Source organism: Ricinus communis, chromosome 1 (assembly GCF_019578655.1).
Source record: "Ricinus communis isolate WT05 ecotype wild-type chromosome 1, ASM1957865v1, whole genome shotgun sequence".
Classification (NCBI taxonomy): Eukaryota; Viridiplantae; Streptophyta; class Magnoliopsida; order Malpighiales; family Euphorbiaceae; genus Ricinus; species Ricinus communis.
In genome coordinates this window covers 29,610,065-29,633,386 of record NC_063256.1, presented here as the reverse complement: position 1 = coordinate 29,633,386, position 23,322 = coordinate 29,610,065, and the positions used below count along the sequence as shown (strand labels likewise).

The following is a 23,322-nucleotide window of genomic DNA, read 5'->3' as shown; positions in this document are numbered from 1 at the left end:
AAATTTAAATACTAAAAACATAATTATTCCAAAATACATGCTAGATTTTTTCTTAATTTTTTTCTTTTAGCGTCATTTCTCATGAAAATATTAGACGTTATAGAAAAAATTAAACGCGTAGTAACGCGGGTGGACGACCTACTATTCTTGTAAAGCCTTAATAATTTTCGTTCTTCTAAGGACTTAAATCTGGAAACGAGCGCACCTTCATCGACTATAGCGCTATCATCCACTATTTGTTCCAGGTTGGAATCATTCCAAACTGAGCTTAGGTCATACTCGTAACTAGCCTTGTAATTGGACTCTTCCGTGCTCAGCTCAGGGTTTAGTTCCCCTCTATCATATTTATCCACTGTCTAAACACCCCTTCCATTAATCAACATATTTGTGAAAGGTTTAGCTTTTGGCATGTGCTACGTCTTAGAAAAAAAAATCCCCTTTGTTTCAATACTACTAATGGACAAGCAAAAGAAAATACACATCTAAATATCTTAACATAAATTTCTGCAAAACAACACAAGTTTTGACAAATTCAAAATACCACATAGTTTCAAAATTGTGCATGTAAATGAATCCGAAATAAAAAGCATTAGTCTTCCCATGAACCTAAAATGAAATGAAACAACTAACCCTCGTCAATCGCCACTAGCAACACAACCAAGACAACCCCTCTTATGCAACCGCTTGTGCTGCTGCAAGCCTCTTTCTGGCCTCCTCAATGATTGACAATTTAATACCCTTGCCCTTGGGAAGAGAAACCCATGGCTTGGTTCCCTTTCCAATAGTGAAGACATTGCCCATGCGAGTAGCAAACTCATGGCCAGTTGCATCTTGGACGTGAATAGTCTCAAAACTTCCCTTGTGCTTTTCCCTATTCTTAATCACTCCAACTCGTCCTCTGTTTCTCCCTCCAGTGACCATGACAACATTTCCAACATCAAACTTGATGAAGTCAGTAATTTTGTTGCTCTCAAGGTCGAGCTTGATTGTATCATTGGCCTTGATAAGTGGATCTGGATACCTAATAGTACGTCCATCATAAGTGTTGAGGTATGGGATTCCCTTTTGGCCAAATTGAACAGATCGGACTTTGCAAAGCTTAAACTGCAAAACATTAGATATTACTAATGCAATACTGCATAGACTAAGAAAAATTCCAATTTACTATACAAATACAGCATAATTCCTTCAAATAAGCGCCCAGACGTACACTAAATACAAAATGGATAAACAATAGTGCAGAATATTTAAATAAAATTAATCCACAAGCTACAGAAAAAGACAAACCTTTGCTTCATCATCTCTGATTGAGTGAAGACGGAATCGGCCTTTAGTATCATAAAGGAGACGGAAGTTCTCATTTGTCTTGGGAATTGACACAACATCTGTTACATAGAAATAAAAGAATGGTAAATTATACAAGTAATACATTTGTGATAACTAAGATTATCTCCATAGACAATCTCAAATTTCATAATCATTGCCCAGATTGACCTCTAATGCATTAATTATATTGTTTAAATGGTGGCAAAGGTGGAGTGAGCATACCCATGAAACCAGCAGGATAGGTTTTATCCGTCCTAACCTTCGCATCAACAAGGACATGTCGCTGCATCAGAATGGCAATAACTTCACGATATGTGAGAGCATATTTCAACCTGTTACGCAGGATAAGGATCAAGGGCAAGCATTCCCTAGACTTGTGAGGTCCAGATGATGGTTTGGGTGCCTAAATCCACATAGTAAAACAAAAGAAGAATGTAAGGAGATAAAGTTGCAAGGACAAATTCATACAGAAGCACAAAATCAAAGATTGTTATCATACAAATGCGCCACCCAATTTGTCAAGCATCCAATGTTTTGGGGCATTAAGCCTCTTCAAGTGCTTCTTCAACCCTCTTGCCTGTAATGCACGAGAATAAACAGAAATTAGTAAGCCAAACGGAATATTAGAGGAAACACATTCCTTGTTACGTAGCTAATAAAAAGAGACCAAACAAAAGGTGCCTCTATTTCAAACCTAAAAATAAGAATCAATTATAGAGTTTAATACCAACAAATATCAAAATGGACAAGCGCCCCACTTTTACTAAACCCAGGAATGCCTCAACACACACATGAACTCAGCACTAAAATCAAAAGTATAATATTTCCAAGGACAAATCCAAGTAATCAATTCATAGAGACTCAAATACTATGAAAACGGGCATCTTTCAATATCAAGACATACTTGCACAGCACAGTCAAGCCCACCAAATCAAATATAAAAAAGAAAAGCATCAAACATGAGCAGGAAATACAATTGATATTTCATTAGGAGGCAGGCGTACCACAGACAAATTGTAAACAGATCCATTGTGACAAAAAATAAAGATCAAACCCTAAAGAGATCAAATCTAACTATTTGAATTGAAAGAGAGATCAAGAATATGTTACCATTTTGCGCTCTTCTTCGCTTCGAAGGCTATATTATTAGACAAATCCTCTTCCAGAGCCAAGCAGGAGAGAGCAGCAGACTGGGGAGCTGTTATTCGAGAGTTCGGAGACTATAAATATAATTAATATATGAACCTTCTAAAAACCCTAATTTCATCTTCTTTTATTTACATATTTGCCCCTTCACTTCTCTGCATTAGGCCCATCTTATTTTACTTCCATTGCCTCATCAGTTGGCCCAGCAAATTAAAGAATTCCTTTATAATAAATGTTCTATAACTACTCCGGAAACTCTTTTCTAAACTTATTAACACCTAATTTTAATTATTTAAACTTATTTTGTTTTATAACGTCTTATTATTTATTACATAATTTGTTTCATTGTTTTATTATTTCAAAATTTTCATGTTTTTTTCTTCTTGTCTTCTTTCTTTAACTAGATAATTGCCCGTCCTACGGGCAATTTAATTTTAATGTCAATATAATTATAAAATCATTAAAATTAAAATTATAAAATAAAATATTGAAAAAAATTAATTGATTATATAATTAACTAAATATAAATATATTTTTTATATTGAATCTCTTATTTAATTTTTTTATTATTTATATGAAATTAAATAAATAAAAATATCTCATAAAATTAAATAAATTAAATATTTTAATAATCTAAATCAAATTAAATTGAATTCTTATGTTGTAACTTGATTTAATATTTGATTATTTTATTTATTTTTTAATATCTTTTTTATTGATTTAGTATTTTATATATTGCAAGTATATAATTCAGTAATATTTTCTTATTTTACATATATAAAAGTAAGAATATTTTATGTTATTTTTCTAATTTATTAAATTATAGAAAATCTAACCTAAAAACTAAATTTTAATTAACTAAATTTTTTTACTTGAAGTTGAACTATATTATAATAATTTTATTGGAATATATTTAAGATAAAATATAACGAGAGATGAAAGATGTAAATAAATATAAATATTATAATTAAGAAGATAGTTCTTTAATTAATAATATAATTATTCAACTTTGAGAATAAAAAAATTTAAAAAAAATCTAATTAAAAATTAAAATTATAAAGAAGAATTTTAAGAAAAAAATGACTATTAGATATTTAAAATTTATTATTAAGGTGTTGCATATTATAATACAATACTTGAAAAAAAATTGTTTAAAAAGAAAGCTATAAATAAGAAATCAAAATGGTATAAGAATATGAAATAATCTAATATCCTAATTAAGGTGTTGGAAGTTATAACATAATACTTTTTAAAATAGTAGAAAATATATGTTAAAATAGATTAATTTTCTAAAAATTAAAAGAAAATAGTTTAAAAATTTAGCATCCATCAAATACAATATAGGAAATACAGTATAGAAAATTAAATCTAACTATTACAACTTGTCTACAATTAATAAATTGAAAGAAAAACACCTAGAACTAAACTACAATATAAAAATAGGCAAATTACACAAGAATCCGAAATTAGAAAAAATAAAGGTGCAGAGCCGACCGGTTGAGATCACAGATCCAGTCGGCTCTAGGGCTTTTCTTTAGCTAGTTCTGCAATTTTCTTAAAGTTCTCACGCCCGGAAGCTAATTTTACATGCATAGAAAGTAAAAAAAGATTAGAAACATAAAACAATAAAATAAAAGCATAGAAAAAAATAAATAAACTAAGACACATGAAAAATAATATAAACATAGAAAAAGAAGAAAAGTGTCAGAAGGTCAAAACACCTTACATGGTAGATTCTAAATTTAAACATACAGCCCTAGATCTCTCATATAATAACATAACTATTCATAAAAAACACAATTCATATAACCTTAATTCTTCTAATCATTAGATTCAAAATTCAATATATACATACTATCATATTCAAATCCTAAGACAGATTATATTTTCAAATTCAAAACCCAATAAAATTAAACTGATGTTAATTCATTAGAAACCCTAATCTAATGATGAAAATCATTCAAAGATCAACCTAGACATATTTCTAAAATCATAAATTAATATAAAAAGAACTAGTAAGGGAAAGATTAGTTGATGATGCTGGATGTGGGGGAATCTTCATTTTGTCATCATAGATTGTTGATCTGCAAGTCTTTGGAGACGATGAGACAGTTAAATTGAAAAGCTTATGAATTCAACATTGTCTAGGATTTGGAAAAGATTCTATCATTCAATGAAAATCTTTCCCAATATGTGTTCTTTCTTAATAACCTATGATTAAAGTTACCAAAAAAAATCTGGCTTTGAGAATATAGGGCTTTTTTAATTCTTTTGCTAATAACTGATATTTGCTAAAAGTTAATCAGAATTTGTACTCCTAGAATTAGGTTATAACAATGTATATACAAAGCTAGGGTTTTTCAGAAAACCCTAAAGGAATAGATAGACTCGTATCGATTTTTAAATTTAGAAATTTTTTTTTTATCATTATTAATATCCAATAAATCAAATAAATATCAATAAAATCTATCAAATATCGTAAATCACCTTCTAGAATTCTTTTTTATTAATTTTCAGAGTCTTAAAGTTAAATACTCTCAAAATGGCAACAAATTTCGAAATTTAGCCAATCGACACTATATAGTCAATTCGAGATGCATTAATTACAATAATTCATTTATCTATGTACTTGGCATGCTCAACATAGTTTCTCGCCAAAAACAAACACATAAGCAAACTAATTATCTAAGAACTTTATGAAATTCTTTTGCCCACATAATTTTTTGCATAGTAGAGTTAAAAGGACTACTAACTAATGATGTATGTATTTCTACCGAGTATTGTTTATCATGTAATTTACTGTTTAAAAAAAATTATGATATGAGCTTAGAATATTATTTTATGATTAATTTAGTTGCACCGGTAATTTTCTTCGAACATTAGAGCTTTATCAAATTTTGACTCTATTCTTCTACTAAATCTGTAGAATATTAGAGATGGCGAAGCTTAGTAGTTAATGATCTATGTTATACGGAGGAAACAAAATTTCTCAACACTGTGTTAGTAGTGTGATCGCTATCTGGACTAATATGCCTACATGCTGACAAATTTCTTGAATAGTGCATTATATTTTATTCTACCTTATGTAAGTCATTCCGTTAATGCTTTCAACACAAGCAAAGCCCGAAAATATTATTGTACGGATGAATTCTTTTATTGAGAACATTATGTTTATATGGAAGTTTTGAAAAAATATTAAAATATTAAATTTTTGACTTCGACCACCAATAAATTTATAATGCATTTACTTAAAAAAGGCAAAAAGAAGGTCCTATAACTATAGCTCTCTTGAATTTTATATCAGATACAAAGTTTGGCCCCGCACTATTCAATACCATTTTCATAGCCCATTTATTATCTTGATGCGATAAATTAGGACTTAAAATTTGACTCAACTATCTGTTCACTTACGGAAGCTACAGAGCTTAATGTGGAAACAAATATTATTTATCCTGATGGTTCAATTGGGATTAGATAAAGAGATGTTTACACATTAGAAATAGAGCTATAATAATGTTTTATCATCATAATTAAAAGTTGATAATTACATTCTCAAGTAGTTTTAAGCATTGTACTTTTTTATATATAATCATAGGCAAAGAATATATTACTGTACATTGTTAAAAAAATCATACACGATATATTTTTTTATATGAATATAAGTCTAATATAATTATTCAACAAAAATACAATAAACTTTTTTGTCAAAACTGAATTTTTTATTTAAATTTAAAATTCAATTATATAATCGTTTAATATTTTAATATTAGCTTTTTCGATTCTATTTCACTTAGTTTTAATCTATCTATTGTGTTTTAAGTACGATATATATTTTTTTTTACTCATTTAGTCCTTATGTTAGATATGATAGGTGTGTTGACACTCACTGTTATTTGCATGTTGTAGTTATAGATGTTGACTAAGATATATAGTTTTAAAAAAACTAAAAACAATATAGTTTTTGAATTAAGAAAAGGTCGCATTTTAATATTGTAGTATACTAATTTTTGAAGTAAGAATATGATATAATTTTAATAGTGATATCATAAACTTTTTTGTAAAAGTTAAATTTTTATTTAAATCTAAATTTAATTATATGATCTTTTAATATTTTATTATATTCATATAAACATTCACATTTAATATTTATTAAAATTACTTATCATCGTCTTTAATATTATTTTACTCCACCAATAGGGCTGGTAATCATGTAGTTTATATAATAAAATTATAAATTATAGTGTAAGATACTTCAGTTTCTCAATTCATTTAATAAGATAAATTTTATTAAATGGAAAAAGGAAAAATAAGCTACTTTAGTTTTTCAATTCATTTAATAAGATAAATTTTATAAAATGAAAAAAGACAAATTAATAGCTTGTACATAATAAACTATTCAATTAACACAAAAGCATGAAGTATAATAATATTAATAAGAAAGATTATAATGGCAATTAAAGATGATAGTCATATTATTGGCTTTTTTTAGTAGAATAGTTTTCTAATAGAAAAATAAAAAAAATTAAAGAAGTCCATAAAATATGTATGAATAATATTAAAAATTCAAAAAAATATAAGTCTAAGATATCTAACTTTATTAGAACTTTCAACCTTGGTTATATGGTACATATCGGACACAAGAGGCGGTGACTTATCCAAACATTTAAAAAAAATTATAAGTAATGTATTTAGGAAGATATATTCAATTAAGAGAATTAAAAATTTTGATGGAATTTAAAAGTTATAGCATATTCAATAGTTACTTCAAAAGAATTTGTATATGTAATAACTTGTGATTTTTAAATTTTAATTTCATTAGTTTCTTGGAGGCATTTTGGTAGTGAGTATTTTCAGTATTAAATTTGAGTAATTAATTAACTTATTTTACTAGTTAATTATCTTAAGAGCTATTAAATTCTATTTTTCATAAAATAAATTATATGTTGGCTTGGTAATTTTATAACTTTGATATGTTTTTTTAAAAGTGAATTCAACTTTATTTTAATTAATTAATTGTCTTAGAATGGGTATTTGGGCATAGACATATAGGAATAAATAATTATAGAAATACATGTATGTGTGTATTTATACAAATAAATTAAGGGGAAAGATGTGCAACTACTTAAGTTAGGAGATTTTTCTATAGTTAAGCTTAATTGAGAGGTTAAAAGAGCAATTTTTCCTCTGAAAAATTACCCAACCAACTCCTCCCCACTGATTCTTCTTCCTCCACTCGTATGATAATCCAATACCACCATTTTCTTCCATTTTTGCTGCTCATATTACCAGCTAGCAGACCATCTTACCTCCCCCTCCCTTTTTTCTCACCCGTGATCCTTGCCCTTCCCTTTTCTCGTTGGAAAACTGTTGAAGCAAGAGGGAAGGAAGACATGACCAGCTGCCCCTATTGTTTTAGCCTCTTGCCGATATTTTCTGGCCAAACTGACGCTGGATTTGGACTCTCCACCCCTCAAAACCTCAAGATCAGCCCTCCTTCGCCAGTTATACTTGCCGAAATCCATAGTTTCATCTCACCGCAGCAGAACTTTCCTTACCGCAATTTGGTGATTTTCGAGAAGTTTTAGGCTGTAATTTTGGTATTTCCGGACTCCATGCTTCACAAGCTATGCGTGGATACTTTCGGATTCAATTTCTGATATCGTTAGAGATACCGAGCTTAGTCCGGTGTTTTCTGGAAGTGTATATTTTCTGGATCAAAAAAATTTATTTAATATTATTGGTGAATATTTAGTTAACTAATTATAAATTATAAATAAATGATTAATTTAGTTAATTAATAGCTTAATTATATATTATTGTAATATTTTTGAGAATTTTAGTAATTAATTATTATTTGATTTTGGTGATAAATAATTGGTTGTAAATAATTTAATTATATGTCAAGAATTGTCTGTGAGGAATTTATGATTGGGATAATTAAGTCAGTTAATTTATTATTATTTATTGAATTGTGATGCATTTCGAAGTCGGGAGAATACTATAGATGTGGATGACCGACTCCTATTAAATATTAATGGTTATTAGAAGTATTTTTAGTAGGTTCTGCACCCATTCTACGGGGTACATGTGCATATTTTAAGGAAAATTTTGTCAAATTTTCTACAGAATTTTTAAGTCTGGAACAATCAAGATTTTTAGAGGGTCTAATTATGAAATATTTTATTAATATAATTATTTTTGTGAATAAATAATCTGACGATTCAGCCAGCTCCGTCAGAGACATAGGAACAACTAGAGAAATTCGATAAGACTATGAATTAAAGTCATAAAATTTATGGTGCATGTGTCATGTCACTATTTAAATACAATATTATTATTATTATTACTATTACTATTATTATTATTATTATTATTATTATTATTATTATTATTATCTTATTTGTCATCGATTTTATCATTGTCATTATTAGTATTATGAATACTACATGTGACTATAATTTTTGTTTAAACCAATGCTACTTAATTTTAGTATTTAATATTAAATTGAGTAATTTTATGATTGTTGATGATTTATGTTACTTTAATTATTCTTGATGCTATAATTGTGATGTAACTTGGGATGAGTGATATGAACGTGGCTAACTTGTGCCAAACTCATATTCAATGTTGATGTCTTCACCAAGGATCGTTCACCTAATCAAGCAAAAAAATTATAACTCCCAACAAGACCCTTAAATAACTTGTACTTAAGAACCTTAATTATAAATAATTAAAAGTTATTTAATATGAACATAAATTTAGATTAAGCTAAGTTTGTAAAATACAAAGCCTTCACCAAGTCCATAAAAGACAAAGGAAGAGAATTAACTCCAAAATAATCAATATTCAACAACTCACTTTACATAGAAATTCATACTAGTTTATATAGGCCTTAAAAGAACCTAGTTCTATAATGATAAGGAAACAAATATTAATAAGACTAGGAATAGAATTCCTAAACTAAAAAGATAACTTAAAACAAGACTCCTAACTATTAAAAGACTTCTTTAAATGAACAAAAATTTCTAAAATTCGTCCAACCCTAACCCATATAATAAACATGACAATTGGGTTTAAGTAATATGTGATATGTGACCTATTCTTGAGTATTGGACGCCAGATAGCTTGACTTGATTTTCTTGGGCTTATCTTGTCTTGATCATATGCCTCCATATGTTGGATTAAGTTGATAAGAGTATCTTGAGGCCCATTGTTTTGATTAAGCCCAATCTCACTTGGACTTTGAATCAGACTGAGACTCCTAGTTGGATTAGGACTCCTAATATCATCAGGACTCTTTACTGGATTAGAATTCCTAGTGGAATTAGGACTCTTTGTTAAGTATGATTCCTTGTGCTACATTGATTCTCATCAATAAGGATGACAATGGAACATATAACCTGATGGTTGTATCAGGACCATGTGTGCATCATATAAATCAGAGACATGTAATAGAGGTATAATTATGTGGTGTATCCTGGTCGAGCATAGCTCTCTAGGCTTATGTGATTTTGAATTACCGGAGGAAAGGTCATTAGTCGAGCATAGCCGTTTAAGCACCGACTGTATTAGTAATTAAGTGGTCAGATTAGATTTAAGGACTTTAGGCGAGCTTTGCTCTCTAGGCACCAGTTTCATTGAAATAAGAGAGTCAAATGGTTGATAGAATTTGCTCTTTAGGCGAGCTTTGCTCTCTAGGCACCAATCATAACATCAAACACGTTTAATTATTTTATAATAATTTATATTATTTAAATAATAATTTTAATAGATAGTTATATTTATTTTTGGATTATATAATTTTAACTCACTTTTGAGACTGATAGTCTTAAATTTAATTTTTTAGGTGAAAGCTAGGTCTTCTATAGTTCTTCTTTTTTAACAGCCTGACTTCCTCCTTCCTCCTTCCTTAGGCTTATATATAATTTATGTAGTTACTCTATGGATGATTATTAGTCAATGAAATATTGGTATGTTGTATGAAAATTTATTTTATTTAAATTATTAATTAGTCAGGCTTGCTATGGGTCTCAGTAGTTTTACACTATCCATTCCCTAGCACCGGTCACTGGCCTATAGATCAGGTCATGACAGTTTAAGTCATGGACTATTCAATATTGACTTTTAAAGACTTTAAAAAAGTCTATTGAAATTAAAGAGGTATTCAATCATGGTTGACCTAAGGATTATGATCCTAGAGGAACTCCATCAAGCTTTGGCTGAGACTTTTGGGAAACAGACTATCCAAAAGACTACTACTGCCCCTCCTATAACTACTACAACTGCTACTCATGATGCGGAAGCACATATTGAACACCTCTGGAATCTAGATGACTACATGCTAGAACAATTTAAGAAAGAGTCTGTTATTACTGTAAAAGTTGTCACGGAATCTGAGATTCTACATGTTTGACTAAAAAGGCTCAGATGTAAGATATGCTGAAAGACCAAGGTGTAGATTCAAATTTTGATTTTGACGAACTGATGTTGACTAGAGAGGACAAGTTACCTCCCAAATTTCGTGTGCCTGAAATGTGGAAGTTCAAAGAAGCCATAGATGCAAAGGTGCACTTCAAGCAATATGCTACTGTCATTGAGTACTACTCATTTGGCTAAAACCTAAATCATCCAGCTGTTTGTACTCTCATTAGAAGAGCTAGTTGTGAACTGGTACCTCCATAGGTTGGAAAGGCCCATTAAGTCTGATTGGAAAAGACTTTGTGATACTTTTGTGAAGCAGTATGACTACAATGCTCACCTAGAAGTCTCTATAAGAAATTTAGAATCGACGAAGCAAAAGCCTAATGAGTCTTCTTTTGATTTCTTGACTAGATGGAGGAACAAAGAAATTTTGATAAAGAACAATCCTTTTAAAAAGGATTAAGTTCGAATGGTAGTTTAAAATATGCTCCCATCTTAGGTGGAAAAGTTACAAATGATAAATCCTAAAACCTTTGTAGGCTTGTACGATGATGGCTTGCAAGTAGAAGAACTCAAAAATACTAGAGTTGGAGGGTAAATAGAAAAATATCAAGCTAGAGAGATCGAAGACCTACCATCTAAAGATGATGAAGTTACACAAGATTCAAATGTCGATTTAGAACAATGATTTTACTTTTAGCGAGGATCAGTGATATAACTTCAATTTTTGCTTATTGATGTTTATCTTAATGGTATTATGCATTACAATGAATATTACATGAGTATGTTTAACATTAATTCTATTCGAATTAATTTATTTAATCTGGGTACAAATGACAATCCTAGATATATTTCTACTACACATAATATAACTCTTAAAGAAAGGAAAAAGTGAGAGAATCAGAAAGAAAAAACCAACAAAAAAGAAAAAGAAAAGAAAAAGAGATAGTATTTGATGCGCACGATTGAACTCAAGGTAATAGAATTATTTACCAGACTAGGGGCAAGGCAAGAAGGCCAAGTTCATCCCTCAATACATTACAATCTTAAAAACAATAAGGACCTCCGAAGATAGAATTGATTAAAGATTTGTGCTCTAAACATGCAGACCGATAACATCTGACTCCAAAAAGAAATTTAGATTGAGTTAGAAACTTCCATTTTAAAAAATAAAAAGAGACAAAAAATTATTATGCTCGAAGATGCTAAAAGGAGTTCAAACCTTGGGGGTAATAAGTTCACAAGTCAATCTGTACTGTTCCAAAACTATCTTTTGAAAGAAAAATAGAAAAAAATAGAAAGATAGATCTTGTCGACTAGAAGACCTGTATGAGCTAGTTAAACAAAAGTTAAGAAAATAAAAGGTGAGAGAAAAATAGTTGACTAGAAAAATCCAAAAGGACTAGTTGATAACAAGAGTAGTATTATATGAAATAGAAAATGTACCCATTTGTTCCCAAATTAAATGAACAAAATTTGATTAGAATTTTTGTCAAATATGCTGTGGGCAGCAATTTCGGGCGCACACCAAGTGTCTTTAGCGATTAAGGCATTGTAAGTCTTTTCACCCTAATTAGGAACACGCTAACTAGTCATTAAAACTAGCGCGGAGATGGGAGTCGCTACCTGGGTAATCTCTAGGACACTTTTACTAATGAGTGGCATTTCTTTGATTCTATAAGAAAGCTTACGCCACATAGTCCACAGATGGATCTGGAAGCTAACTTCCTTATTTGTGTATATAATTCTTTAAATTTATTATTTAACAAAATATTCCCTATAAATACAATCAATTTATACACAGACATGCCAAAATAACATACAATAAACCTAAGTTTAGCCTATTTTATTCAAGCCCAACCCTCATTTAAAGTTGTTAATCTAATTTACTAACCAATTATGCTTGAGACCCATCTATTCTAGTCCAATTACATGTTATGCGTTTTGGATTCCAGCCTTTAAGCCTATTAGACTACTTGTTATGAGAAGGCCTATTTATTGTGATCTCAATCCTAACTAAGTTCAAACCCTAACTAAATATGCCGAAGTCCACTAGTCTAATTGAATTTTAGGGTTTAAGCCCAATTAAGATGTAGTATATTAGCTTACCAAATTCATGTTGGATCAGTTTTTTAGCCCTAAGTCTATATGGCCCATTTTAATTAATAAATTATGTAATCATGTATTTGGGTTAATATGTAATAATTAACAAAAATTAATAAAGAGAATAAAGCAGAAAAGAAAACTCTAGTTATTACAATCCGCCTACAATTACGATTACAAAACCGAAAATTCCTAAAACTGTACAGGGGCCAAGAATACATTGAAATTCGCCAAAAAACGTAAAAAAATAAATGGTCCAACATGGTTAGCTGATCAGCTCTACAGTCTAAGGGGCAGATTCCTTCAATTTCACCTCTATTCACTAGTTTAATCTCATAATCCAGAGTCGATTTTTCACATGCACATATATTAATTAGAATTAGGTAAAATAGATAATAAAATAATATAATAAAGTTATATAAGCCAAAAAAACCTAAAATCACTAAAAACCTTAAAATCCTATAAAATGACAGTAGATTATAAAGCAAAGGATCATGTTTTATTTAAGCTTAACTACTAAATGATATTAACAAAAGACCTAAATATTAATCCTATAATATGTTTTTAATTAAATCTAATTAGTAAAATGTCATTATCTAAAAGAACCCTAGTTCTTATTATTAAATCTAGAACCCTATTAATATGCATATTCATGAAAATTTAATTTAATCATATTTATCAAAGATAAATCCTAATCATGTTTCTTAGAGCAAATAATATAAAAAAACAAATAAGAGATAAAAAAGGAATGATAAAACTAGTTTTTATGATGGATACAAATGTATGGTGATAGAAACCCTCAGGTTGTCACCGTATACGTTGGATCTACGAGTCTCGGGCGATGAATAAGCAGTTGAATTAAAAATCAGGTAGGAATCTGGAGCTAGATCTGGCTTTGAGAAACCTTTTGTGATTTTAAAAAATTTCCAAAAATGATATTTCTTAAGTGGCTTGTTTCCTGAAATGGTTATTTCTTCAGTGGCCTGAATCTTCTAATGACAATTACGATTGACAGTGCAATTCTTTATGTTTTCTTTTGATTTTCTCTATTTTTCTTCTTTTTTAGTGTTTCTTTTCTCTTAATCTCACTCTCGGTTGAATCTGAATTGTTGCCTCCTTTTTAAAATCCTAAACACCTCTTACCATTTATAGAGATAGGATTTCAAAGGAAACTCTAAATAAAGTGATAGATTTTAGGAATATCGATAAATATCTCATTTATTTATTTAAAGTGATTATCATCAAGGAAACCTTATAGAATCTGTATTTGCACATAAAATCATTCAAAAAAATGACGTCGGGGAGTCAAAATTTAGTCAGTTTTATAAAGAACTGATTGGCTTTATCATAGAGCCAATTGGCTCTAAAGAAGAATTTTTAAATTTTACAATTTAGTCCCTAAAAACCAAAGCAACTTAGTACAAAACTCAAACTAATTATCTTACATTCTTCCGCAAGACTCAACACTATCGGTTTTACCCGATCACATGGACATAAACAGGATTTCCAAAAGTAAGTCAACAGTAAAAGCATTGAAACAAAGTGAAAATTTTTCAAAATTTTACAAAAAATTGCACAAAGAATAAATAAATAATTAAGATGGGATAAATATCACCCACCCCACACTTGAAGGACACACTGTACTCAGTGTACAAAATATAAAAAATGCAAAAGGGAAAAGAACTAATAATACCCTGACTATGGCTTCGGAGTGAAAAGAGGTGCATTATTAGGGATATTAGGGCGCTGGCTAGTCTATGGTAGAGGAGTGGCTGCAAATAATAAAATAAGGAATTAAAATCAAAACTGAAACAAAAATTAAATAAAATATGAAAACTAAAACTAATGAAATGTTTCAAAATGAAAGGGTAAAAAGAAATAAAAATGAAAAAAAAAAAATTTGGGGTGCCTCCCAAAAGCGCTTCTTTTTTATGTGATGAGTCTTCTTAATTGGACTCATGGTGAAAAATAAACGGGCGTGATCGACGACCATCCATCCTTCTTCCAAGCAAATGGCTTCAAGTATCCGCTTAGAGGGATAATCGTCAATTTCCTCTTCCCGACTATCAAGTAAGCTGCCAGTATGATGGGCAAAACTCGCTCCTCGTATAATTCCATGTAGTCTTGATGCTCTAGGGGCTCTTCCAATTTGAAAGCTGGAGTTTCAACAATTGGAAGGATTGATGGTTGGGCAATTTCTTCAGGAGTGTCGATGGTTTTCTTTAGTCCTTGGCTTGGTTCACTTGCTAGAAGAAACTCGAGCTCCTCCAAGACTTCTTCATTGGATAACTCGTGCTCATCTTCCATCATCGAAGGGACTTGTGGAAAATCTACCAATAATTCCTCTAACTGCAACTCAGCATCATCAACTGTACATTCCTGTTGATAGTCTTTCAGAGGAATTATGTTTGCCTCTTCCTTTTCTGGTTCTATCTCCATGTTCAAAGAGTCATCCTGCACAGAAGCATCATCGTCAAACATAATAGATAAACCAGAAAAATTCTCACCTGAACGCAAACTGACGGCGCTCAAGTGTTCCTCGAATTCAGTAGCGTTTGATGGAGTTCCCAATTGCTCTTCAGCTAGTAAGTTGAAGATTAAGCCTACTTGATACTCTATGTTCTAATCGAGGCTTGTTGATCTTCAAGTATCCTCTCTGTTTGTTGGAATCTATCTTCAAGACTTGCAATAAACCTCATCATCAGCTCCTCTGACACTAACTCTTCATCTTGAGTTGAAGGTGCAAGATTAGGCTGCTGATGTGGTTGCTGAGATTATGGTGGTTCTGGGCCATCTAAGCTCTATCCAAAGGGTGAATGAGTGCTCCACTCTTGATTATAGGTGCTTCCATATGAGTCATTTGGCCAACTTCCCATATAATTCACCTGTTCATAGTTATAAGAACAATGAGCAACATCACTATACAATGGACAATCATTACTCAAATGTAAACCACAACAAAATTCACAAAAAACTTAAGATGAAAGGATAGGAGTGGAGAGTTGATCGGTAGCCCTGCAAAACGATTCCACTTAAGCTTTTAAAGACGCACGGGTATCCCAATTTTTAGCACTCTCTTGGTTCCTAATCCCATTTTCCAACGTGTCATACAAAGAGTTTAGCATTGAACCTCCTTATCATCCACTATTTGAATCATAAACTTAACTAAATAAATATGTACAAACAAAACAGAAATAAATATAAATAAAAATAAAAAAAATGGCTAAATTAACAAATAGCAAATTTCACTTTAGTTTTCAAACATTCCCCGGCAACGGCGCCAAAAACTTGATAGGCTATTTATGGTAGCTACAATCTAAGGCAGTGTACCTATCGATGCAGTCTAGCACTAATGGTGAGTATCAAGGTCGTATTCCTCGGAAAAGTGAAAGCCCAGAGTTACTCCTTTGTTCTTTGTTATATTAACCTAAAATAAATGATGAATAATTTCTAAACTAACTAATAGCTACAAGCTAAGTTCTAAGGGAGATGCAAGAGTAATTAATAACTAAAATAACCAAGACAAGAAAGCAAACCCAAAGAGAACCTAAATTAGTTGGTAATCAAACAAAAGATAAAGGATTGGTGAGTCTAATTATGCTACCCGTAGATGAATTCTTAACCGAATTCAGTTTCTCTCTCGAGATAACCGAATTCCTAAACCTAATAACCTAAAGTTGGAATCTCTTCCTAACGATTGATTCTTAAATTAGCATTAAGCTTTAATCCGCCTTTATTAAGCTTTGTTAATTCTTAATTCGGCTAGTTAATTATCCTTATCTCTAAGCGATTATTAACCAGTTCTTGCTATTCAAAATTCCAATTGCCAAATGGACTTCTCAATCACACAAAGTAATCTAAACACACAATTCACAACGTCTCATGAATAATATATTATCTTATTAATACTGAAAGCAAGAAGAATACAAAACTAATCCAAACAATCCAACAATATAATATTAAGCCAACATAGTAAAGAAATCCCAATGGATTTAATCAATCTAGCTAATCATGTTCATTATCAAAATACACAAGAATTCAATTACAACAATGAGTAAAGGTAGAGAAAATCTGATTACACCCTTGGATGAGAGTAAACAGCCCCAATTCCTCTTGCTCGAATTGAATCGATTCTTATTCCTCTTACTTGATTTGAAAACCAATCAACGAACCTCGCCCAATCTTTAATCTTTGAAGGGAATCCGATTGAAACCTTGATCCAAGTCTCATTTTCTCTTGGTTTCAGCTCAGAAAACCCTTAGGGAGAGAAAAGTTAGGGTTTGGGACGTTCTCCCCTGCTCTCTTTTTTCTTTCCTCTCTTCGTTCTTTTAATTAATTCCCCCTGTCGCCGTCTACACGGCCGTGTTCCTGGTCGTGTTGGGAACACGGTTTGGTGTTCCTGGCCATGTTACTCTCTGTGGCCATGGTCCCTAAGAACTTATTTTTCTTTGATGTTTGATGTAGCCCAACACGACCATGTTGGTTCCCGTGTTGGGAACACGGCCAGTGTTGAAACCAACACGGCCATGTTCAGCTTCCTCATGATCATACTTAGCTTGTTTCGGTAGCTTTGACGTCCAATTATGCTCCAATTCTTCCCTTTATCATTCTTTGACTTCTTTTGGACCTAATGCATACAAACAGACGCATAGGGTGAATGTTGGGACCAATTCACATCCAAATGTCCATAAAATTAATCTTAAAAACCTCATTTAGAAGTGTGTATTTTACGCACATCAAGGGCTATGTTGCATATAGAAGAGGGTGAAGAGAAAGAAGATGAAGATGTAGAGGATACCAAAAGTGAAGAGAAAAGGGCTGAACAAGAGATGGGTATCCCAAAAGGAAGGATTACCCTAAGGGACAAGATGATAATCTTCATGATTAAGCAAGCTAAAAGGATTGAGAAATTTTATAGGCTTTTTAAATATGTCCATGAAGATCTCATTAAGATGCAAAAGCACCATGGGATCCCTCATTGCCATCTTGACATCTGATAAGCATCATAATACACATGTTTTCATGCCCGATTATTTACATTTTTTATGCATGATTATCCCGTTTTATGCTAGAATCACCTGTCTTTTGTTTCCTTTCTCATTTCAGGTCATTTTCGAAGGACATCATCAGTAATCGAGGGACATACGTGTGATTACGGACCAAAATCCATCAGATTGGGCGAGGAGTAGCACCTAGAGGGTTGAGCACGACCTGGACTCCGGCCGTGCTTAATTACCAAGAGGCTATCCCTAATTATGCCATTTCAGCACGGTTTCCGTAGCCACCACAGCCTTCAACACGGCTCGTGGTGGCCAACACGGGGAGAAACACGGCAATGGTGAAACCCTACTTGGTGAGATCCATAGTTTCAGCACAGCCTTGAACACGGTCGTGCTGACCAGCACGGCCTTGAACACGGCCGTGCTGAGTTAAATATATAAGAAAAATGAATTTTTCTTAGAAAAAGGAGAGGAAAAAGGAGTGACATAGAGCCCTGGTGGCTGGTTCGGTTTCTGCACAGTATTGAGTGCGAAAGAGAGTTGCGGGGAGTAAGAATCCCGGAATCGCAAGGTTCCGAGTGCAAAACCGTAGTGGAAGCAATTCAGAAGGCAGTTTGGGAGATTAATCAAAGTGTAGATCCAGTTTGGGTATTCATCCAATTCGAGAGAAAAGGGTGTACATGTTTTATTTTCATTATTCTTTCATTGTAATTGATTTCCTAGATTGTTTTAAACATGAACATGTTTAGCTAGACTGATTTAATCCATTGGGGTTTCTTTACTATGTTGGCTTGATATTATATTGTTGGATCGTTTGAGTTGGTTTTGTATTCTTCTTGTTTTCAGTATTAATAAGATTATGCATTATTCATGAGACGTTGTGAATTGTGATGTTTAGATTGCTTTATGAGATTGAGAAATCCGTTTGGCAATTGGGATTTTGAATAACAAGAACTGGTTAATAATCGCTTAGAGATAAGAATAATTAACTAGCCGGATTAAGAATTAACAAAGCTTAATAGAGGCGGATTAAAGCTTAATGCTAATTTAAGAATCAATCGTTAGGAAGAGATTCCAACTTTAGGTTATTAGGTTTAGGAATTCGGTTATCTCGAGAGAGAAACCGAATTAAGAATTCGGGTAGCATAATTAGACTCACCGATCCTTTATCTTTTGTTTGGTTGCCAACTAGTTTAGATTCCCTTTGGGTTTGTCTTCTTGTCTTGATTATTTCATTTATCAATTACTCTTGCATCTCCCTCAGAACTTAGCTTGTAGTTAATAGTTAGTTTAGAAATTATCATCATCCATTTTAGGTTAATATAACAAAGAACAAAGAAGTAACTCTGGGCTTTCGCTTTCCCGAGGAATACGACCTTGATACTCGCCATTAGTGCTAGACTGCATCGATAGGTACACTGCCTTAGATTGTAGCTAACACGAGTAGCACCCATCAAGTTTTTGGCGCCGTTGCCGGGGAATGTTTGAAAACTAGAGTGAAATTTGCTATTTGTTAATTTAGCCATTTTTCTTTCTTTCTTTCTTATTATTTTATTTTATTTGTACATATTTATTTAGTTTAAGTTTATAATTCAGATAGTGAATGATAAGGAGGTTCAATGCTAAATTCAAACTCTTTGTATGACACATTGGAAAATGGGATCAGGAACCAAGAGAGTGCTAAAAATTGGGATGCCCGTGCATCTTTAGATGCTCGAGTGGAATCATTTTGCAGGGCTACCGATCAACTCTCTTCTCCTATCCTTTCATCTCAAGTCTTTTGTGAATTTTGTTGTGGTTTACATGTGTGTAATGATTGTCCATTGTATAGTGATGTTGCTCATTGTTCTTATAACTGTGAACAGGTGAATTATACGGGAAGTTGGCCAAATGACTCGTATGGAAGCACCTACAATCACAAGTGGAGCACTCATTCACCCTTTGGATGGAGCTTAGATGGCCAAGAACCACTAGGAATTTAGCAATTACATCAGCAGCCTAATCTTGCACCTTCAACTCAAGATAAAGAGTTAGTGTCAGAGGAGCTGATGGTGAGGTTCATGACAAGTCTTGAGGAAAGATTCCAACAAATAGAGAGGGTACTTGAAGATCAACAAGCCTCAATTAAGAACATAGAGCATCAAGTAGGCTTAATCTTCAAGTTACTAGCTGAAGAGCAATTGGGAACTCCATCAAACGCTACTGAGTCCGAGGAGCATTTGAGCGCCATCACTTTGCGTTCAGGTGAGAATTTTTCTGGTTTATCTACTATGTTTGACGATGATGCTTCTGTGCAGGACGATTTCTTGAACATGGAGATGGAACTAGAAAAGGAAGAGGCGAGCATAATTCCTCTGAAAGACTATCAACAGGAATGTACAGTTGATGATGCTGAGTTGCAGTTAGAGGAATTGTTGGTAGATTTTCCACAAGTCCCTTTGATGATGGACGATAAGCACGAGTTATCCAATGATGAAGTCTTGGAGGAGCTCGAGTTTCTTCTAGCAAGTGAACCAAGCCGGGGACCGAAGAAAACCATCGACACTCAAGAGATTGCCCAACCATCGATCCTTCCAATTGTTGAAACTCTAGCTTTCAAATTGGAAGAGCCCTAGAGCATCATGACTACGTTCAATTATACGAGGAGCTAGTCTTGCCCATCATATTGGCGACTTGCTTGATAGTCGGAAGAGGAAATTGACGATTATCCCTCTAGCGGATACTTGAAGACATTTGCTTGGAAGAAGGATGGATGGTCGTCGATCACGCCCATTTGCCTTTCACCATGAGTCCAAATGAAGACTCATCACATCAAAAAGAAGCGCTTTTGGGAGGCACCCCAAACTTTATCTTTAATCTTTAATATTTTAACCTTTTGTTTTGAAAATTTTTATTAGTTTTAGTTTTCATATTTTCAGTTTCGATTTTATTTCTTTATTTTATTATTTTCAGATTCTACCGAGGAGGCACTGAATTTCCATAACATCAGCCTCGATGGATGATCGGTGATCCCTAGATCTTTTTATTTTTCTGCATTTATTTACTTTATTTTTCATACATGTCATGCACTTGGATTGTATTGCTTTTGTTCTCTTAGTTGAGCATTCCATGCGGGGTATCCATAACATTTTACACTGAGGACAATGTGTTCTTCAAGTGTGGGGTGCTTATGGGTAAACCTTAATCTCTTATATGGATTTTTAATATATCTGAAATTGCTATGGCTAGGTGTTGTGTATTTTTAGGGGATGTTAGGACACTGTGTTTTTATGCACTTGAGTATGCTATTTTTGAGCTGATTGATGACTTGATTTATAGAATTGTAGTTACTTTTCTTTGTTGTTCATTGTCCTTAGAAAACAATTTATGGTGTTTTACACATCAACCCCGCCGGGTTAAACCGGTGTTATTTAATTATTTTTTCGAATTGTCGAATTTTAACTTAGAACGTTGATAATATCATATGCATGTGTTTCTTAAGTAATGATTCAATTAATGATATTGCGAACCAACTGCACCTAATACCACACCTGAAAGTGAGATTTTGAGCCAGTTGAGCATTCATTATACTTATGCTCTTTATATTTCTTGTTTGAGTGTGCATTGTACTTAACTTTGCTTCTAGAACTTGCTTTGTAATGCGTGTTGAAGTTACATGAATATTGTGAATACCATGAGATGATTTGGGCGATTTAGGATTCACCACATTTGACCAAAAGTCTATCACCTTATGTTTCCATTAGTTAGCCGGTTTTGAGCCTTAACCTTTTCTTCATAATCTACACCTATACACTTCAATTATACCATTCTTTACATTTATCTTTCCTTTACCCTTATGCTGGAATTTCTTTCTGTGATTTATTCAACTTTATGTGGGATTAAAATGCTAGTTGCTATGTTGGTAAATTCACTAAATCTTTTGATATTTTAAATGCTCCCTTTGATCCAATTTGTATTTGTTATTCTTTATGTTTATTCGAGTTGTATGCGGTAATAAGTACGCTAGTTCATTATTATAAGAAAAAGAGAAAAAAAAAGAAGAAGAAGAAAAAAAAGAATATATAATAAACAAATCTCTTTAATTATTTATCTTTTTATTGGATTTAGAGCATTTGCGAGCGTTATTCTATGAAGTAGGGATTTTAGTGAATGATTCTTTTTGTGATCTTAGGCATTTAATCCTTTGAGCATATACTATTGTTTATCGCACGAATTCCAGCACTTTCACACTTTTATCCAAATCTCCGTACCTTTACCTTAGCCCCATTTCAACCTTGGTAAAGACCCTTTGATTTTGGTATTTACTTATTCACAGTAGCGAAGATATGATTTATGAGCAAGCTTATGGTGAGCGGGTCTTATGCATTTGCTTTGAGGGATTTGTTATTCACCTAATATACACTTTGAGCGACTTGAGTGATCCCTGTGAGGCATTGGTTCATGATGTTTGTGTTGAGTTGTCATTTAAGTTACTCGTGCATTAATATTATTTCCATTCTTTATTAATGATTTGTAATTTGATTTATGATTGAGTATCCTTTGAGATGTGTTGAATACTCTCTGTTGTGGACTAGGGGCATAAACTGAAAGGAATTGCTAACTGTAGTTTTATGGGGTGAGTTGTTAATTGCTTGAGGACAAGCAGTAGCTTAAGTGTGGGGTAATTTGATAAGCATCATAATACATATGTTTTCATGCCCGATTGTTTACATTTTTTATGCATGATTATCCCGTTTTATGCTAGAATCAGCTGTCTTTTGTTTCCTTTCTCATTTTAGGTCATTTTCGAAGGACATCATCAGTAATCGAGGGACATACGTGTGATTACGGACCAAAATCCATCAGATTGGGCGAGGAGTAGCACCCAGAGGGTTGAGCACGGCCTGGACTCCGACCGTGCTTAATTACCAAGAGGCTATCCCCAATTGTGCCATTTCGACAGCTCAGTAGCCACCTGACCGCGTGGTGGCCAACACGGGGAGAAACACGGCCGTGGTGAAACCCTACTTGGTGAGATCCACAATTTCAGCACGGCCTGGACTTCGGCCGTGCTGACCAGCACGGCCTTGAACATGATTGATTTTATAAATTACCAATCTTGCTGCTCGTGCCTAAATCCTGAATCGAACTCGGCTCCTCTCTCGAGCTCACCAAGTTCCTAAACCTGCTCTAACCTAATGGAATCTCTTCCTATCAGATTATTACAGATTAGCATTAAGCGTGATTTAGATCTATTAAGAGTTGTTAATTCTTAATCTGGCGAGTGAATTAACCTTATCTCTAAGTGTTAACTACCAGTTCTTACTATTCAATTTCCAGTTGTAAC

At 32.5% G+C, this 23,322-nt stretch overlaps 1 protein-coding gene across 1 annotated transcript; it reads right to left on the bottom strand.

Moving 5' to 3' along the window:
- Positions 1-475: 475 nt before the first annotated feature.
- LOC8276853 (40S ribosomal protein S4-1) lies at positions 476-2,591 on the bottom strand. Its single transcript, XM_002515622.4, has 5 exons — positions 2,437-2,591; positions 1,826-1,903; positions 1,549-1,729; positions 1,288-1,385; positions 476-1,104 (listed from the first exon to the last, which is right to left on the bottom strand). The coding sequence occupies exons 1-5, from the start codon at positions 2,437-2,439 to the stop codon at positions 673-675; spliced, it is 792 nt and encodes a 263-aa protein (XP_002515668.1). The 5' UTR covers positions 2,440-2,591; the 3' UTR covers positions 476-672.
- Positions 2,592-23,322: the final 20,731 nt, after the last annotated feature.

What these genes read in the sequence shown, in the direction of transcription:
- LOC8276853 (XM_002515622.4), bottom strand. An exon ending in ACAAATTGGGTGGCGCATTT is followed by an intron (nt 1,730 to 1,825) that starts GTATGATAACAA and finishes ATGTGGATTTAG; the next exon opens with GCACCCAAACCATCATCTGG. An exon ending in TCAGAGATGATGAAGCAAAG is followed by an intron (nt 1,105 to 1,287) that starts GTTTGTCTTTTT and finishes AATGTTTTGCAG; the next exon opens with TTTAAGCTTTGCAAAGTCCG.